Below are 20,596 nucleotides of genomic sequence, written 5' to 3'. Positions count from 1 at the left end.
GCAAATGTGCCTGACAGGATATTAGTCCCTCTACCATTCAAAAGCAACCCATCCTTCTTGTATAGAAGAGATCCCAATGATCCACAAATCTGATCTCTGCCCCCTGCACCAACCCTTCAGCTATGCCATCTGCCATCTTCCTAATTCTACCCTCACTGGTGCATGGCACAACAATGATTACCACCCTTCTGTTTTTTTAGCTACCTTCCTAACTCCCTATATTTCCTTTCCTATCTATGCCACTGGTACCAATGTGGATCATCCTCCCGCTTGAGAATGTTGTGACTCTATAGGAGAACCTGGCACCTGGGAGTCAAAAAACCATTAGAAGTCCCAAACTTATTCACAGAACCTCATGTTTGTGCCTCTAATGAATCTCCAATCACTACAGCTCTCCTCTTCTTGCCCTTAAGGGCCAGACTCTGGACCAGAAACCTGACCACTACAACATTCCTGGTACATCATTTCCCCTGCCCCTCCCCCAAAAGTATCCAAAACAGCATAAAGTACTTATTCTTGAGTGGATCAGCCACCTGAGTGCTCTGCATTGACTGCTTTATTCCCCTTGTCTCTCCTAACAATCGCCTAGATACCTGCCTCTGGTCTCAGGTGTGACTATATCCTGATAGCTTCTATCTATCACCCCACCTTTATCTCCCCAAATTATCCAGAGTTCATCAGGCTCCAACTACAGTTCCCATAATAGTCTGTAAGGGGCTGCAGCTGCATGCACCTGTTTCAGGTGTAGTTATTAGGGATTCTTGGACTGAGCGGTTGGCACTGAAAAGGGATTGGAAGTGTTCTGACCATCGATTGAGGATGGAGATCTTGTCACTGAGGAGGACTTCGCCGTCTGAGCTGCGCAGAGGGCTTTGGACGGGGTGAGGGGCCGTACACCGCCTTTAGTGTCTCTGAAGTCGCCAATGTCGGCGCTAAGCTGGGTTCGTTTGGTGAAGCTAGTCCACCACTCATTTTGGATGTCCCGGAGTTTGCGCTGAAGATGGCTGCATGCGAGACGCAAGGCTCGTTTTTTCCCTGGCCAGAAAGGCTTTGCAAGGTGAGCCTGGTGGGCAGAGAACAAAACAAAGGACTCTACATCACCTTTGTTGACCTCACCAAAGCCTTCGACACCGTGAGCAGGAAAGGGCTTTGGCAAATACTAGAGCGCCTCGGATGCCCCCGCAAGTTCCTCAACATGGTTATCCAACTGCACGAAAACCAACAAGGTCGGGTCAGATACAGCAATGAGCTCTTTGAACCCTTCTCCATTGACAACGGCATGAAGCAAGGCTGCGTCCTCGCACCAACCCTCTTTACTATCTTCTTCAGCATGATGCTGAAACATGAAAGTCCTCAACAATGAAGATGCTGTTTACATCCGGTACCGCATGGATGTCAGTCTCTTCAATCTGAGGCGCCTGCAAGCTCACACCAAGACACAAGAGAAACTTGTTCGTGAACTACTCTTTGCAGACGATGCTGCTTTAGTTGCCCATTCAGAGCCAGCTCTTCAGCGCATGACGTCCTGTTTTGCGGAAACTGCCAAAACGTTTGGCCTGGAAGTCAGCCTGAAGAAAACGGAGGTCCTCCATCAGCCAGCTCCCCACCATGACTACCAGCCCCCCCACATCTCCATCGGGCACACAGAACTCAAAACGGTCAACTAGTTTACCTATCTCGGCTGCACCATTTCATCTGATTCAAGGATCGACAAAGAGATAGACAACAGACTCACCAAGCCAAATAGTGCCTTTGGAAGACTACACAAGAGACTCTGGAAAAACAACCACCTGAAGAAACACACAAAGATCAGTGTGTACAGAACCGTTGTCATACCCACGCTCCTGTTCAGCTCCGAATCATGGGTCCTCTACTGGCATCACCTACGACTCCTAGAACGCTTCCATCAGCGCTGTCTCCGCTCCATCCTCAACATTCATTGGAATGACTTCATCACCAACATCGAAGTACTCGAGCTGGCAGAGTCCGCAAGCATCGAATCCATGCTGCTGAAGACCCAACTGCGCTGGGTGGGTCACGTCTCCAGAATGGAGGACCATCGCCTTCCCAAGATCGTGTTATATGGCGAGCTCTCCACTGGCCACTGAGACAGAGGTGCACCAAAGAAGAGGTACAAGGACTGCTTAAAGAAATCTCTTGGTGCCTGCCACATTGACCACCGCCAGTGGGCTGATCTCGCCTCCAACCGTGCATCTTGGCGCCTCACAGTTCGGCGGACAGCAACCTCCTTTGAAGAAGACCGCAGAGCCCACCTCACTGACAAAAGACAAAGGAGGAAAAACCTAACACCCAACCCCAACCAACCAATTTTCCTTGCAACCGCTGCAACCGTGTCTGCCTGTCCTGCGTCGGACTTGTCAGTCACCAATGAGCCTGCAGCAGACGTGGACATACCCCTCCATAAATCTTTGTCCGCGAAGCCAAGCCAAAGAAAGAAAGAAAAGTTATTAGGGGCACTTGTGCTGAACCCTTTTTCCCCACATCCTGCATTTGGAGCGTACCACTGTCTGTGCTGCCATCTCCACTTCTACTATGAAAAGATCTTATCCACGTCCTCAGCCTCTGCTCGCCAAATCCTCTTGAACCAAAGCCTCCAACTCTCCACTTCTACAATGGGCCATGAAAAAAAAACCACAATATTTTTCATTAAAAAGTGCTTCTATAATTCTTATACCTGACATTGGCTGAAGAGATATGGGTGCTTTCTCCCAGCAGTTTGTTCAGCAGTGAGCCACTGCAAAGCTGAAGCTTCCGGTGACGTCTCGTATGAAATTTCCACCACTGCCTGTTGGCCTCTGCAAGATCAGAAATAGTCGAGATGAGTAATAATTAGAATTTGGTTCATGTTGAGGCATACACAATCAGGTGGCTAGAAAAGACAGAAGGTCAGAAAAATCACTGAAATCCTTAAACCTTGTTCCACCATCCATCAAAATACACATTAACTTCACTCTCCATCTGATCCATATATTCCCCAATTCCCCTGCATTCCAAGAATCTATCTGAGCCTTGGGTTTATCAAATCATAGCTAGAACAAACATTTTATGTGATCACCAGCTGTCTACAGCCAACTCTTTTACAACCCAAGGATGTTGGCCATCAAATGCAGGGGATTGGTCTTCTATTAGCTTCTCTATTACTTTACTGATATTACTTGTCTCCATGCTTATTAATATTTTTTGTCTTTCTTGTGCTTCAGTTTAATTTTAAAGTATTATTCAGGCATGTTCCATTCTAAACTTGAAAAAAAAAGCTTAGAACACATAAATGACATAGTGAAACCTTTTAAAGTGAGATCAAATCTCTCTAATTTCAATTCACCCCACAATCTTCAATCCCATCTGTGACTACACAAAATTCCCCAGCATCAAATATACAGTGTGGCAGTTAGCCAGTGCCAGCGATTGGCATCAGACTTGGGTTTGAATTCCAGGCAGTCTAAAAGGAGTTTGTACATTCTCTCCGTGTCTGCGTGGGTTTTCCCTGGGGCTCTGGTATCCTCTACCCTTCAAAAATGTACTGGGGTGTAGGTTAATTGGTTGTAAATTGGGCAGCCGAAATGGCCTGTTACAGTGCTGTATGCCTAATTTTTTTTTAAGATGAAAAAGGTGGCGAGGAACCAAATTAGAAACCACTTCCTCAGATTTAACATCCATACCGTAGCATTTCAAATGGAAAGGAAATTGTTAAGGGTGTTCCTTTAAAGCTGTGCTCATCTCCAAGTGAAAATTCTGCTTCAAGTCCATTGCTAGTAGCTTTAATTATTTTAAGGTCTCTTGTATCCAAGGTCTGTGAATAAAATGAAAATAGTGAATCAATAAAAAGTTTGAAAATTGCACGCTATTTGTGTCCACAATTTTACAAGACTTTTTTCAAAATTTTTTAAAATTAAACAGCATGTTAGAAGTCCCGATTACACCTGACTAACCTACTAAACCACATGTTTTGGAGCATGGAAGGACTTTGAAGTGCCCGGAGAAAACCCAAGCAGGTTATGGAGAGAACGTACAAATTCATTACACCAACACCTGATTAGAACAAAGTTGCTCATGCTGTAACAGCTTTGTGCTAACTGCACTGCTCTGTACATTGATCCACAATGTCTGCACCAAAAACGATGCCCGAATTGAATTAATATTCTGCTGCTTGCGCATGATAGATACTGCCCTCCACAATATTTGGGATAAAAGACATTTTTTTTTCCATTATTTGCCCCTAACCTCCATTGTTTTAAATTTGTAATCAAACAATTCACATATAATTAAAGTGCACATTCCAGATTTTATTTAAGGTTATTTGTATATATTTTAGTTCAGTGGTTCTCAACCTTTTTCTTTCCACTCACATACCACTTTAAGTAATCCCTTGCCATGGATGCTCTGTGATTAGTAAGGGTAGGAAGGGAAGGTTGAGAATCACTGCATTAGACCCAATTGTTACTGTAATATTTTGCTGGAGAAAAATTGTCACTCGCCCATTTCTTTTGGAGTTATGAAACCGTGCACATGAGTCAATGAGGTACGATTAAAACAGTGGATTTCAAACTTTTTCTTTCCACTCACATACCACCTTAAGCAATCCCTTACTAATCACAGAGCACCTATGGCATAGGGAATACTTAAAGTGTATGTGAGTGGGGGAAAAAAGGTTGAGAATCACTGTTTTAGTTTGACCATGTAAAAAATTATAGCACTTTTCATACTTATTTCCCCTCATTTCAGGGCAGCATAATGCTTGGAAATTTTGACTTCACAGGTGTTTATGAGTATGATTCATTGGTACAGGTATAAGAGAGCTAGGCTTACTTCTTAACCTTTTGATCACCTTTGGAGTTTTGCCATTTTTCTACGTGAGTTGAGAGACATCTCCCAAACCTTAGGGTTACCAAAATCAAAAGTTTGGAACATGATTAAGAAGGAAGGGCAAGGATGCACTCAGTAATCGTAAAGGGACTAATATTTCAAGGAATTCACCCACTGCTGAAGACAGAATAATTCATTATAATGAAGAAAAATCCCCAAATGGCTTTGCCACAGATCAGAAACACTCTTCAGGAGATAAGTATGGATATGTCAATGACTACTGTCTGCAGAAGACTTTGTGATCAAAAATACAGAGGCTACACTGCAAGATGCAAACCACTAGTTAGTGACAGAAACAGGATGGCCAAGAAGTATTTAAAATTCTGGAAAAATGTCTGTCAAAGTGATGGCAAGAGAAAAGTGTGGAGGCATAAAGGAACTGCACAGATCTAAAACTATGGTATGCATCTTGCAGTGTAGCCTCTGTATTTCGATTCATTTCTACTGTCATGCAGACAGTAGTCATTGACATACAGGTAGTCTCTAACTTACAACTGTAATGGGGGCTGAAGGATTGGTTGTAACTCAGGTGTGGTTGTAAGTTGGAGAACAGGGACTTCAGGCTGTTGCAGAGTATGGGGACCACTGTATACAGTACTTTTAATACAAAATTTGTACTTGTACCTTAGTTTTAATAAAGATATTTTTAAAATTTTGGTCATATGTGTGGGTGGACGTAACTCACGTAGGTCCAAAAAAGAGGACTACCTGTATCCACATCTGCCTCCTGTAGAATGTTTCTGATCTGTCAAACAGCCATTTAGGGATTTTTCTTCATTATAAAACCATATAACCATTTATGGAGCAGAAACAGGCCATGTCGGCCTTTTGAGTCTGCACCGGTTCACTAGAAAAACTCCACTAGTTCAAACCTCCCACTCTCCGCCAATAACCCTCCAACCCCCTCACCTCCATGTACACATCCCGCTGCAAAAGGATTCACTCTGCAGGCTGATGAGAATTCTTCTGTCATCAGCATTGGAAGTCTTCCTCGGAATACCAGTTCCTATGCGATTACTGAGCTCACCAGTACGCTCTTTCTTCTTAATGATGTTCCAAACAATCTTGAGGTTTGAGTGATGTTTTATTCTGGTTTTTCAGCCTCATAATGGTTTCTTTGATTTTTCATTAACACAACTCTGGTCCTCATGTTGAAAATGTCAACTACAGATTCCAAAGGAGATCAAAAGCTTAGAAGCATCTAGCTCTCTTATACCTGCACTAATGAAGCAATTAAAAATACCTGCATACTCACAAACACCTGTGCCCTAAAATGAGAGGACTATGTTAAAAAAGTGCTATAATTTCTACATGGTCAAATCAAAATTCATACAAATAACCTTGAATAAAATTTGGAATGTGCACTTTTATTATATGTGAATGGTTTGATTACAAATTTAAAATTGTAGAGCACAGGAGCAAATAAAGGGTAAAAAGTGTCTTTGTTTCAAACATTATTGGGGTGAGGGCACTGTATATCAACTGCATATATTTTTTAACCACAAGTTTCTTAAATACTACAACAGTATCAGCTGCCACCTCTACTCCTGGAGCTCGTTCTGGCACCCACCATACTGTGTAAACAAACTTCCCCTGCACATCTCTTTTAAAGTCCCTCCATCACTTCAATTTAAACATATGTCCTCTCGTATGTGACATTTTTACCCTTGGGAAAAGTTTCTATCCACTAACAATGCAACTAATTTTAAAATAATTCTATTGGGTCTTTCCTCAGAGAAAGTAGATATTGGGTCTCCAGAGAAAATAACCCAATTTGTACCCTCTAATCCAGGCAACACTCTGGTAAATCTCTTCAGTATGCTTTCTAAAGCTGCCACAGTCTTCATGTAATGGAGCAACCAATGCTGCCTAACCAAAGTTTTGTATTGCTGCAACATAACTTCCTTTTTCTTACACTCAATGCCCCAATCAACAAAGCTTCTTTACCACCCAATCTATTTGTGTGGCCACTTTGAAGGAGCTAGGACATTGCTTAAGTTAGCTCTATTGATGCAGTATACAGTGTTAAGTGATGCAGAACACCTACCTGTATTTAAATACAATTTTTTACTGCATATGAACAAATGAAATCCCTTCTATTGTCAACTATATCACAAGAATATAGGAGTAAGACAACAGGCCCTTCATGCCTTCCCCACCATTCAATGTGATCATGGCTGATCTATGCTGGCCTCAACTCCTCCCTTCTATCAATTCCAAAAGCCTCCATTCCTTAATCTTACAAATATTTATGCATCTCCTCTTTAATCTAAAGATTAGCTTCCAGAGAGAGAATTACAGAAATTCACTACCCTTCATAAGAAGTTTCTACATATCTCAGGTTGAAATGAGCAGCCCCTTACCTTGTAGTTATATTTATTGTTCAAGACACTACAAACATCTACCTTGTCAAGCCCCCTTAGGATCTGCATGTTTGAATAAGCATACCATCCTTTCCTTGACAAAGGCTCAAGATCAAAAGAAAGCCTCAGCCCGATCTTAACTCTTCTCAGCCTTTAGGCTAAGGTCAAGTGTAGACCATCTACAGTAATATGATCAACTGGATTGGTGAGAAGCTGTAGCATAAATAAGGAAAGAAGAAGACAATTGAAATGACCGTTGGAGCAGGAAACTGTCTGGTGTGAGCTGGTCTGCTGACGCAGGGGTGGATCCAATCGGATCGTGGTATCCATCCAACACCATTACCAGCAGCAAGTCTGAAATTCTCTCCCTGGAAGCCAATCTTTAGATTAAAGAGGAGATGGATAAATATTTGACAGATTAAGGAATGGAGGCTTTTGGAGAGTTTGAGGATAGATCAGCCATGATCACATTAATCTTACAGTTTAACGAGGATGGCTGCAGCAGTAAACTCCTTGGGAGGACAAAGAAACCAGGACTCAGTCAGGGTAGCAGTGAAGGACCTGCGCGAAGGTTTCATGTTTTCCCAGGACCTCTCTGTCCAGAAAGACTTGATGAAATGCAAATTTCAGGTGAAGGAAATCTACTGACTCCAGGATATGGCAGATAAGCCTCTTCAATGTGACATTCAAGACCCCAGCAGGATGGCAGAGGATGCTCCAGTACTTCTAGGAGAAGGGGAGCATGGCTCCACTTCTACTATTCAAGATGCAGTGTTACGTACCAGTCAGCAGCAATAGAAATTAGCCCAATAATAACACCAACTACGTGTGAACATACTGCTTTGTGTGTGGAATACCCCAAGCCACTACAACTCAAGGCACAATTCTTGAAAGGCAGTTCAAAGTTCGGTCTCAGAAAATCCAATGTTGACACATAGGCTTGAAATTAATGCGACATGCAGGCTTTCAACATATGCAAAGAAGTTCACAAAGTAGGTGGGAGAGACCAAGCTTTGGACAGACAGTTGTAAACTCGCAAAATCTTTGTCGAGACTTCCAGACCAATGTTATTTTCCAGATGAGTGGCAAAACTCCCCTCTTCTTTACCCCAAAGGGATACAAAGCGAGTGATTTTCATAAAGCTTCCAGAACCCTTTCATGGGTCAGCCGAACTGCAGTGTTTCTCTGCTTCCTGAACCCTTTCACTTTTGGTCACAAAGTGGTATTTCATTCCCCTATAACACAGAGAAATCAGAAAAATTGTCTATAACCACACACGAGGCAGTAATGTATTACTTCCAAGAGCTCTGCTGCCCAGCACTGCTTCCTTAAAATGACCCCTTCAGGAGTGACTTTTCCTTTTCCACGATGAGATTCAGCAAGTCTCCTTTAGCCATGATGCTATCGCTCCTGTGCTCCTCTACACAGGACGTCACCAGAGCAGTTGTTTGGTTCATATCAGGATCCAAAATGGAAAGGATCTGAAGGGTCACCATCTACAAGTTGCCAGACAATGGAGGTACACACCCAATGTGGTCCTCATCCTGATGTTCACCTTGTGTAGCTGCATTAGGCTGCTTGTGGAGCTAAAGGATGAGTGAACAAAGTTCCAATATGTGCTGAAGATCTACCTGTCCCAGGTGTTGCGAATAGGTCTGGCTCCAGTGCCGTGCAATGTTTCAGTCAGTTGAATTTTGCCACAACACCTATAGGAAAAGGCAGTGCTGCCTGAGCAGCTGTGGCGAGGGAACAGAGATGCAGTGTTCCCGTGGGGTCCAGTTGCCCAGTTGACTGCCATCAGATCTGCAAGCGCTTTGAACAGTTCATTGAGGGAGCTGACTGTGGTTTTATTTGATATTCCGTGACCGCGGGGTGTGTGCCCAAGATGGCAGCAGCCACAAGGGGTTGCAGATTCTGGGGAAGTGGAGAACTGGAGCAGGACACCAGAGGATAGAGAAGGAAAAGCGGAGGAGATGATCCACGGGATGGTGACCACAGCGGACCAGTTAGGGGCTCTGAGGCTGAGGGACCAGTGAGTGAAGCAGGCCGCTGATGATAGAGAAGTTGTGGGCTGCTGTATGAGATGTGCGCCAAGCTGTGGACTGCTGGAATCTGGCTTAATCAGGCTGCAGGAGTACCAGGTATCAAAACCGGGATGCGAGAAGGTGCTAAGGGCATCGAAGGGTTCCTGTGTCAGAGGTTTGGATTGGGAGCTTGGGTTGCCAATGGTTTGGTCTGGACTCTGTGTGGCTGCAGAGATGTGGAAGTGCTGGAGGTGAATCTATGGGCATTCAGGTAACTCTGGGGTGTGGGTTGGGGCGGGGGGTGGGGGGGGGGGGGGGGAACAGACTCTCTTTGGCTTCTCTTTCTCTAAGTCTGACTGTAAGACTGTATGAGCCAGTTAGGCAATTCCTGCCAGTGACAAATCTGTCTGCCTTGCAGCAGGCAAAAAGAAATTTCATGTAATGTGACACTGTTCTATTACTATGATAACAAAATGAATCTTGAATCCTTCATAGAAAAGATTTTCCAGGCAAACACATTTTACCACATGGCCATCAGGCAGTGGTCAGCTCAGAACATCCAGCAGACAATGAGAGATGAGGACTCGATGGACACGGGTTGGGGGGTGATGTGGTTCCCTGAGCAGCCCACATCAGCTGTGTTCACAAACAAGCACAAGGGCTTGGCCTGGCTGGTGGCGAGAGGTCAAATTCTTCCTGTACAACTGGAACATCACCCACAACACATGTTATCCCCAAGATGACTCCACCTCTATATGCAGAATCCAGATTTGCTAAGAGTGTGTGTGGAGAAGGATGCAAGGGTCCTGTCACAGTTAATCCCCAGCAGCAGTGTGACAGAGGGCTCTCTGATTTATGGGCTGTTCTTGGGGACACAGTGAAAGATTAACTCGGTGAAAGATACATTTTGGTCTGCCCAAAACCTGCTGGCCTTTCTGCAAACTGAGATGTCGATGCGGGACTGCTGCTAACTGGCATATTCCAAGCCGCAGGAATACGTGCTGAGGGACACACTGAGGATGGTGCAGCCAATGTGAGGGCGCTGTGGGGAAGGACCACATTCTAGAGTCTTTCCATTATTGGTCATTGAGGGGTTGAGACCAAGGGGAAGCTCTTCAAACAATAGAGCAGAGAGTAACAACAAGATGCCACAATTGTGTTAATGGTCTAAATAGAAACGAGTGTAACAATGTTCTGTGAAGTAAATGCAGATACAACATTAAGGATGGAAAGGGACTTCAAACTTTTTTACTTTGTCTATTTTTGGTTATAAAAAAATCATGGCCAACAAAGCTCGCATTCCCTTTGGAAAGTAATTAACCACAAAAGTCTGCAGACTCCGTGATAATAGTAAAAACACAGATGCTGGAGGATCTCAGCTGGTCTCACAGCATCCACAGGAGGTAAAGATATATAACCAACGTTTTGGGCCTGAGCTCTTCATCAAGGTAAGAGTACAAAGCAGGCAGATACCCGAATTAAAAGGCTGGGGAGAAGCATAGATCAATAGACAAAGGGTAATAATATTTGGACAACAAATGTTTTCAAAAGGTTTGCTTCCTGAACAAATTGGGGATTGTGATGGACAACTTCCAGCTGAACACAAATTTCAGATATGCTGTACATGTAGGAAGTAGGAGAAATATTAAATGAAATGTTACTTAATTTGGTACATTTAATTCCATAATGATGCTGACATATTGCATTAGTTTAAACGACATAAAAATATTTTGCTGCTGATTTTTGTTTGTATTCAACAACTAATGCGTTTTGTGTCACTGTTCAACAATAGTCAGCCAGCATTGATAAACTGCAGTTGCCCTGATACTGCTTTTCCATGGTCGCAATAGGCCTTTTCACAGAGATTCCCTGGAAATTTTTGAACCTGTGGCGTGAAAGGGCTGGCTCAGCAATTTTAAACAGGTTCGTGGCCCTACCTTTCCTGGACCACCCTCTCCCTGCAGTGTGAAGAGGCAAATGGCCAAGCAGGGAAGCCGTATGATGTCAGCACTTGAGTGCTGCATCATGTAGCTGATTAAAAAAGGAGTCACGTGATGGAGTAGTGGCCGGTAGGGGAACTGCAGCCCTCTCCAGAAAAGTAAACAAAAAGATAGAGAAAAAACAAAGGCACAAACATAAAAACCATAACAAAGTGAAAGTAAAAGTGTGGAGAAAATGCCAGCAAAGAAAGAAAAACCAAAAACAACGGGAAGAAAAGAAGAAGGAAGGACGTCGGAGGAGGAAGGTGAAGGCCTTACCGGTACGAGGAGGCCCTCCGTGGAGAGAGAAGCCCGCTCCCTGAGGTCAGTGGAAGCCCCGAACTCAGGACTACAAAAATGGGTCACAGAGCCAAACAAAAGTGCGCAACCGCGCATGCGCAAGACAAAAATAACACTGACGGGAGGGGGAACAGCTGAGGAGTAAATCTCCACAGCTGAAACAGACAACTACAACACAACAGCAAGACTCTCAACAGGAAAACATAGAAAATAACGAGAACAAGAAGGAAGAGAATAAAAATAGGAAATCAAAGAAACAACAGATGACCAACCCAGAGGAAGAAGACCAACACCAAGACACTTTTAATAAAAATAAGAAGACCAAAAATACCCAACAAAATAAAACAAACAATCCAACAAGAAAACCAGAAGAGACAGAGGTAAAGGACACAGATCCTGGAGTGGACTCAGAAGAAGAGGAGGAAGAACACAGAGAAAAGAAAGATGAAGGGAAGGGCAAGTACATGGATATATTTTTTTTTAAAGAATATATGGAAACAGTAAAAGAATGGCAGTCACAAGAATTCAGTGAAACAAAAAGAAGAATAAAAAGTACAGAAGAAAAAGTGAATAGATTAGAGATGATCATGACAGATATAGGAAAAAGAGTAGACAAGGTGAAAGAATGAGAAACAGCCATAGAAATGGAAGTAGATGACTTAAAAAAGAAATTAGAAGAATCTGATAAAAAAAGTTAAAGAGACACAGGAGCTGTTAGCTCAGAAGATAGATATAATGGAAAATTATAATAGAAGAAACAATATAAAGATAGTGGGCCTTAAGGAAGATGAAGAAGGCAAAAATATGAAAGAATTTATAAAAGAATGGATCCCCAGGGTCCTAGGAAGACCAGAATTACAGGAAGAAATGGAAAGAGAAAGGGCACACAGAACATTAGCCCCTAAACCACAACCACAACAAAAACCAAGATCCATTCCAGTAAAATTCCTAAGATATACAACAAGAGAAAATATATTGGAGAAGGCAATGAAAAAAATAAGAGAAGACAAAAAACCACTGGAATACAAGGGTCAAAAATTTTTTTTCTATCCAGATATAAGTTTTGAACTCCTGAAGAAGAGGAAGGAGTTTAATGCAGCAAAAATGACCCTATGGAAAAAAAGTTATAAATCTATGTTAAAATACCCAGCGATACTTAAAATAGCTATCCCGGGGCAGCAAAGCAAACTATTCTCGGATCCGGAAGAAGCACGAAAATTTGCAGAACAACTACAAAACAGACAGAGAGATGAAGAGATGTAACAAGAACAAAAATGACAACAAACTATATATATTAAAAAAAATAGAGTATAAGTAAGAACTAAGAAGGGAAAGAAAGGGAAGAAAGGAAGTAAGGAGGGAATTAAGAGAGTGACCTTTGTTATTATATGAAGATTAAAATCTTTTCTGGAGGGGGCTGGGTGGGGAAGAATAACAGTCACTGAGAAATCAGTTGACGCTTGCGAGCGGATTCGCAAATCCAAATGGAGAGGGGAGATGTGGTTGCCCGACAAGGCACAAAGGGCAACTCAGAAAGGGGAGGGACTATTGGGGTTAAAGGAATTTTAGATATGAGAATAGTGGAAATATTTTATGTTTTAGAAATGTTGTCTTATAATGTGTTCAAAAAAAGAAAGCAGAAATAGATAAGAAGGGAAGGTGGTGATAAGGAAACAGAAAGGAAAGATAAACAAAGTATGAAATGATTGTATTGTTGAACTATATGACTTTAAATATTAATGAAATACATAACCAAATCAAAAGGAAGAAACTGTTAAATTTACTGAAAAAAGAAAAAAAATCGATATAGCATTCATACAAGAAACACATCTAACTGAAGTGGAACACAAGAAATTAAAGAGAGATTGGATAGGACATGTAACAGCAGCATCATATAATTCAAAAGCCAGAGGAGTAGCTATATTAATCAATAAAAATGTACCAATCAAAATAGAAGAGGAAATAATAGATCCAGCAGGGAGAGATGTAATGATAAAATGTAAGATATATTCAGAATTTTGGAATTTACTCAATGTATATCACCAAGTGAAGAAGATCAAAAATTTATGCAAGATATATATTTGAAGATAGCAGATATGCAAGGGAACATACTAATAGGAGGGGATTTTAACCTTAATTTGGACTCAAACATGGATAAAACTGGAAAAAAAACTAACAGAAAGAACAAAGTAACCAAATTTATAATTAAATCGATGCAAGAAATGCAACTTATGGATATATGGAGGAAACAACACCCAAAGGAAAAGGAATATTCATATTATTCGGGTAGACATAAAACATACTCAAGGATAGACCTATTCCTGTTATCAGCCCACATTCAAGGGAGAGTTAGGAAAACGGAATATAAAGCTAGACTATTATCGGACCACTCACCCCTGTTATTGGAAATAGAGCTAGAGGACATCCCACCAAGAATGTATAGATGGAGATTAAACTCCAAGGCAAATAGCGCCTTTGGAAGACTACACAAAAGAGTCTGGAAAAACAACCAACTGAAAAACCTCACAAAGATAAGCGTATACAGAGCCGTTGTCATACCCACACTCCTGTTCGGCTCCGAATCATGGGTCCTCTACCGGCATCACCTACGGCTCCTATAACGCTTCCACCAGCGTTGTCTCCGCTCCATCCTCAACATCCATTGGAGCGCTTTCATCCCCAACGTCGAAGTACTCGAGATGGCAGAGGTCGACAGCATCGAGTCCACGCTGCTGAAGATCCAGCTGCGCTGGGTGGGTCACGTCTCCAGAATGGAGGACCATCGCCTTCCCAAGATCGTGTTATATGGCGAGCTCTCCACTGTCCACCGTGACAGAGGTGCACCAAAGAAAAGGTACAAGGACTGCCTAAAGAAATCTCTTGGTGCCTGCCACATTGACCACTGCCAGTGGGCTGATAACGCCTCAAATCGTGCATCTTGGCGCCTCACAGTTTGGCGGGCAGCAACCTCCTTCGAAGAAGACCGCAGAGCCCACCTCACTGACAAAAGGCAAAGGAGAAAAAACCCAACACCCAACCCCAACCAACCAATTTTCCCCTGTAGCCGCTGCAACCGTGTCTGCCTGTCCCACATCGGACTTGTCAGCCACAAACGAGCCTGCAGCTGACGTGGACTTTTTACCCCCTCCATAAATCTTCGTCTGCGAAGCCAAGCCAAAGAGAGAAGAAGAGACTTAAAAGACAGGATTTTAGAGAATTCATTGAACGACAAATTAAAATGTACTTTGAAATAAATACGGAATCAGTGAAAGATATGTTTATACTCTGGGACGCAATGAAAGCGTTCATCAGAGGGCAAATAATAAGTTATGTAACTAAGATGAAGAAGGACTACAATCGGGAAACAGAACAGTTGGAAAGGGAAATAACAAATATAGAAAAAGAATTAGCAATAAAGGAAGATACAACTAAAAGAAGAGAATTGGCAGATAAAAAATATGTAACACTACAAACATATAAGGTGGAGAAGAACATAATGAAGACAAAACAGAAATATTATGAGCTAGGAGAAAAAACGCACAAAATTCTAGCGTGGCAGCTTAAGACAGAACAAACTAAAAGAATGGTATTGGCATGAAGGAAAAAGGACAAACAAATTACATATAATCCAACGGAGATCAATTAAAACTTCAGGGAATTCTACGAGCAACTATATCAAACTGAAAACGAAGGGAAAGAAAACAAAATAGATGAATTTCTAACTAAAATTGAACTACTAAAATTACAAAGAGGAGCAAAATAAATTAATAAAACCATTTGAAATGGAAGAATTACAGGAGATATTAAAAAAACTACTGAACAATAAAACACCAGGAGAGGATGGATTCCCAATAGAATTCTATAAAACATTTAAAGACTTATTAATTCCTCCCCTCCTGGAAGTAATCAACCAGATTGATAAAACACAAAGCATACCAGATTCATGCAAAACTGCAATAATTATAGTAACACCAAAGACAGGGAAAGATCCACTTGCACCAGCACCATATAGACCAATATCTCTACTTAACACAGATTATAAGATAATAGCTAAACTATTAGCAAACAGATTGGCCGACTATGTACCAAAAATAGTAAATCTAGACAAAACTGGATTTATTAAAAGAAGACGAACAACAGACAATATCTGTAAATTTATTAACTTAATTCATGCAGTAGAAGGAAATAAAACTCCAACAGTAGCTGTTGCTTTAGACGCAGAGAAGGCCTTTGACAGAGTAGAATGGAATTATTTATTCAAAGTACTACAAAAATTCAGCCTACCAGAGAAATATATTAATTGGATTAAAGCATTATATAAGGGGCTGTTGGCGAAAGTGACAGTAAATGGATATATATCAAAACAATTTAACTTAAGCAGATCAACAAGGCAGGGATGTCCACCATCTCCCTCACTGTTCGCGTTAGCTATAGAACCACTAGCAGAACTGATAAGAACAGAAAATAAAATAAGAGGCATAAAAATAAAAAAGGAATATAAAATCAGTCTATTTGCAGATGACGTTATGATATACTTAACAGAACCAGAAATATCAATAAAAGAATTACATAGGAAATTGAAGGAATATGGAGAAGTATCGGGGTACAAGATCAACGCAAATAAAAGTGAAGCAATGCCAATGAATAATGCGGATTTCACAAAGTTTAAGAAAGAATCGCCATTTAGATGCCAAACAAAAGCAATGCGATACCAAGGTATTCTTCTTTGGCTTGGCTTCGCGGTCGAAGATTTATGGAGGGGGTAAATGTCCACGTCGGCTGCAGGCTCGTTTGTGGCTGACAAGTCCGATGCGGGACAGGCAGACATGGTTGCAGCGGTTGCAGGGGAAAATTGGTTGGTTGGGGTTGTGTGTTGGGTTTTTCCTCCTTTGCCTTTTGTCAGTGAGGTGGGCTCTGTGGTCTTCTTCAAAGGAGGTTGCTGCCCGCCGAACTGTGAGGCGCCAAGATGTACGGTTTGAGGCGATATCAGCCCACTGGCGGTGGTCAATGTGGCAGGCACCAAGAGATTTCTTTAGGCAGTCCTTGTACCTCTTCTTTGGTGCACCTCTGTCACGGTGGCCAGTGGAGAGCTCGCCATATAACACGATCTTGGGAAGATGATGGTCCTCCATTCTGGAGACGTGACCCACCCAGCGCAGCTGGATCTTCAGCAGCGTAGACTCGATGCTGTCGACCTCTGCCATCTCGAGTACTTCGATGTTAGGGATGAAGTCGCTCCAATGAATGTTGATGATGGAGCGGAGACAACGCTGGTGGAAGCATTCTAGGAGCCGTAGGTGATGCCGGTAGAGGACCCACGATTCGCTGCCGAACAGGAGTGTGGGTATGACAACGGCTCTGTATACGCTTATCTTTGTGAGGTTTATCAGTTGGTTGTTTTTCCAGACTCTTTTGTGTAGTCTTCCAAAGGCGCTATTTGCCTTGGCGAGTCTGTTGTCTATCTCGTTGTCGATCCTTGCATCTGATGAAATGGTGCAGCCGAGATAGGTAAACTGGTTGTCCGTTTTGATTATTGTGTGCCCGATGGAGATGTGGGGGGTCTGGCAGTCATGGTGGGGAGCTGGCCATCTATATAAACTCAATTACCATCCATTAATGAAAAAATTACAAGACGACTTAGAGCATTGGAAAGACTTACCACTAACACTGGTAGGAAGGATCAACTGTATTAAAATAAATATTTTCCCAAGGATACAATACCTATTTCAGTCATTACCAATACACCTAACAGAGAAATTCTTCAAGGAGTTAAAGAAAATAATAAGGAAATTCTTATGGAAAGGGGGGAAACCGAGGATAGCACTAGATAAATTAACAGAATGGTACAAACAAGGAGGCTTACAACTACCAAACTTTAAGAATTATTATAGAGCCGCACAATTAAGATAACTTCAGATTTTTATCAAACAAGGTAAAAACCAGATTGGATCAGATTAGAACTAGATAAAATAGGGGAGAAGATACCTGAACATATACTATAGAAATGGGATGAAAAATTGGTGCAACGCAGGAATTCACCGGTATTGCATCACCTGTTCAACATTTGGAAGAAGATTCACGTAGAAAGGAAGAAAACAAATTACCAACTACCAAAACTAATATTGACGCAAAATCAACTCATCCCTTTCACAATAGATAACCTTTCCTTTAGAGAATGGGAGAGAAAAGAGATCAAAAGAATAGAAAATTGTTTTTCGGGAAATAAATTATTATCCTTTGAACAAATGAAGGATAAATATAATATAACTCACGATACAATGTTTGCATACTACCAACTGAAAACCTACTTGAAGGACAAATTGGAAAACAGTCTGAGGTTACCAGAAGGAAACAATTTTGAATATGTGATTACAGACACAATGATAATTTAAAAATTTGTAACAAACATGTACATCAAACTGCAAGAAAAGGAAAATGAGGAAACAAACAGTAAACCTAAACAAAAATGGGAACAAGATCTAAACATAAAGATAAAGAATGAAACATGGGAGAAGCTATGCTCCGGAACTATGAGAAATACAATATACACGAGGTTACGCATGATACAATATAACTGGATGCACAGGCTATACATCACACCTCAAAAGTTAAATAAATGGGACCCAACAGTATCAGACAGATGTTTTCGCTGTAAAAAGGAAACGGGAACAACGATTCATGCAATTTGGACATGTGAGAAAGTGGAAAAATTTTGGGAAGATCTAAACCAGATATTAAATAAAATCACAAAAAGCAATATACCAAAAAAACCCAGAGATCTTCCTCCTAAGTAATATAAGAAATAAAGAATTTGGACTCGATTTGGATGGAGCACAATAAAGATTTGTTATGATAGCCCTAGCTGTAGCAAAAAAAATGTATTATGTCAACCTGGAAATTAGAAGACAACTTGAGAATACAACAATGGTATATAGAAATGAGTAAATGCATTTTGAAGACTACACAAAAGAGTCTGGAAAAACAACCAACTGAAAAACCTCACAAAGATAAGCGTATACAGAGCCGTTGTCATACCCACACTCCTGTTCGGCTCCGAATCATGGGTCCTCTACCGGCACCACCTACGGCTCCTAGAACGCTTCCACCAGCGTTGTCTCCGCTCCATCCTCAACATCCATTGGAGCGCTCACACCCCTAACGTCGAGGTACTCGAGATGGCAGAGGTCGACAGCATCGAGTCCAAGCTGCTGAAGATCCAGCTGCGCTGGATGGGTCACGTCTCCAGAATGGAGGACCATCGCCTTCCCAAGATCGTATTATATGGCGAGCTCTCCACTGGCCACCGTGACAGAGGTGCACCAAAGAAAAGGTACAAGGACTGCCTAAAGAAATCTCTTGGTGCCTGCCACATTGACCACCGCCAGTGGGCTGATAACGCCTCAAACCGTGCATCTTGGCGCCTCACAGTTTGGCGGGCAGCAGCCTCCTTTGAAGAAGACCGCAGAGCCCATCTCACTGACAAAAGGCAAAGGAGGAAAAACCCAACACCCAACCCCAACCAACCAATTTTCCCTTGCAACCGCTGCAATCGTGTCTGCCTGTCCCGCATCGGACTGGTCAGCCACAAACGAGCCTGCAGCTGACGTGGACTTTTTACCCCCTCCATAAATCTTCGTCCGCGAAGCCAAGCCAAAGAAAAAAAAGAAGAAATGCATTCCATTAGAAAAATAACATAATTTAAGAAATAACATTACAATATTCGAACAAATATGGAAGTCAGACATGAAACACAATAGAGAAATCCTACCATGGACTTCCACCACCTAAAATGACAGAAGAAGATAACGAAAAGAACTGACTCAGTAAAATTTCTTTTTTATTTTTATTAAGTGACAATATTGTTTAACGGGTTCAATGTATCTTATAGATTGAACTTCAAATAAACGGGGAAGAGGGTGAGGGAGGGAGGGAGGGAAGGGAGGGGGGAAAAGGGGGAAAAACCGACACTGTATATATTTAAGAAGAAAAATGTCTGTATGTATCTTGGTCAATATGGTTTATAGTGTGAAAAATAAAAAAAATTAAAAATGTAGCTGATTAAAATTAAAATATACTTACCGCCAGAGAACAGCAGCCTGTCACGACAACAGCACAATGCAGGATGAATGCCTATCCTTGTTAACCATAATCCTTTACACAGCTGTATTTCCCAGAGCAGTACGAGCTGTGTGAGGCATTATGGGAAATGAGCCGGCCATTCATTCTACTTTGTGCCATCATTGCCACATGCCGAAGTGGGCCTGGGGTGACCGACAGATAGAGGGATTGAGGGGTTGAGGGAGTGGACTGGCCAGTCACCTACTGATGGCCAGGGGAGAGGGAGCAGGTTGGAAAGCTACCAACCTACCAACAGCCCGTGGGAGGGAGGAGGCAGGCAATCAATGAATGGGGTGGGTGGGGGGGGGGGAAGGATCTTACTGCTCCTATGGCTGTGCTGGGGGCAGGATTACCCCCAAATTTCTCCTGGATAAAGTAGGGCCACCGCTCGCCTGTGATGTGAAAAAGCTACACCAAGATCAGCAAGGGAAAAGTCCAAGTGTGAATGCAGAAAATGAATTTTCAAAGTCATGTTGAACTTGGCTTTGTATGCCTAACGTAGACAAAATATGACAGAAAAATCACAAAAATAGGTTTTATCTAAAAAACAGTAGGCAATTTGTGTGATCAGCAGCCTAAAATCCATAAATTATACCCAAAAGTGTTCAGGAAGCAAAATCGTAGTCCAGTAGAATTGGACATAGACATTTAGGAGAGAAGAAAAGTGAGAATCTATCAGGGGGAGTGGATGGCTCTGTGAATGAAGAAGTGGAGAAAAGGAGGAACAGTGATAGAAGGGGCCTGCTTTCCTTTTACTCGTACATTCAAGAAGGGCTCAAGCTCGAAATGTCAGTTATATATTTCTACCTCCTATGGATGCTGAGACACTTGTTGAGTTCCTCCAGCATTTCTGTGTTTTTACCATTTTTAAAACTACTTCAGTTTATAAATTAACTGAAATAGCAGCACTCCATAATGAATTTGCCAA

The 20,596-nt window shown here is 42.0% G+C and overlaps 1 protein-coding gene across 4 annotated transcripts in view; it reads right to left on the bottom strand.

The window, feature by feature from the left end:
- lta4h (leukotriene A4 hydrolase) overlaps positions 1-20,596 on the bottom strand; it is a 127,450-nt gene that overhangs the window by 90,374 nt on the left and 16,480 nt on the right. For 3 of the 4 annotated variants that reach the window (XM_069909136.1, XM_069909137.1, XM_069909139.1), the window contains exons 2-3: positions 3,681-3,811; positions 2,696-2,816 (exon numbers count right to left, since the gene is read on the bottom strand). In XM_069909136.1, the coding sequence (XP_069765237.1) occupies positions 2,696-2,816; positions 3,681-3,811 (252 nt within the window). Of the gene's footprint in view, positions 1-2,695; positions 2,817-3,680; positions 3,812-5,793; positions 5,880-20,596 lie in introns of those variants that run through there. The other variant, XM_069909138.1, reaches the window with a different exon arrangement.

The sequence above is a fragment of the Narcine bancroftii genome, chromosome 13, assembly GCF_036971445.1.
Source record: "Narcine bancroftii isolate sNarBan1 chromosome 13, sNarBan1.hap1, whole genome shotgun sequence".
NCBI lineage: Eukaryota > Metazoa > Chordata > Chondrichthyes > Torpediniformes > Narcinidae > Narcine > Narcine bancroftii.
Note: the sequence above shows the minus strand (reverse complement) of the source record. Positions and strands in the feature narration are given on the sequence as shown.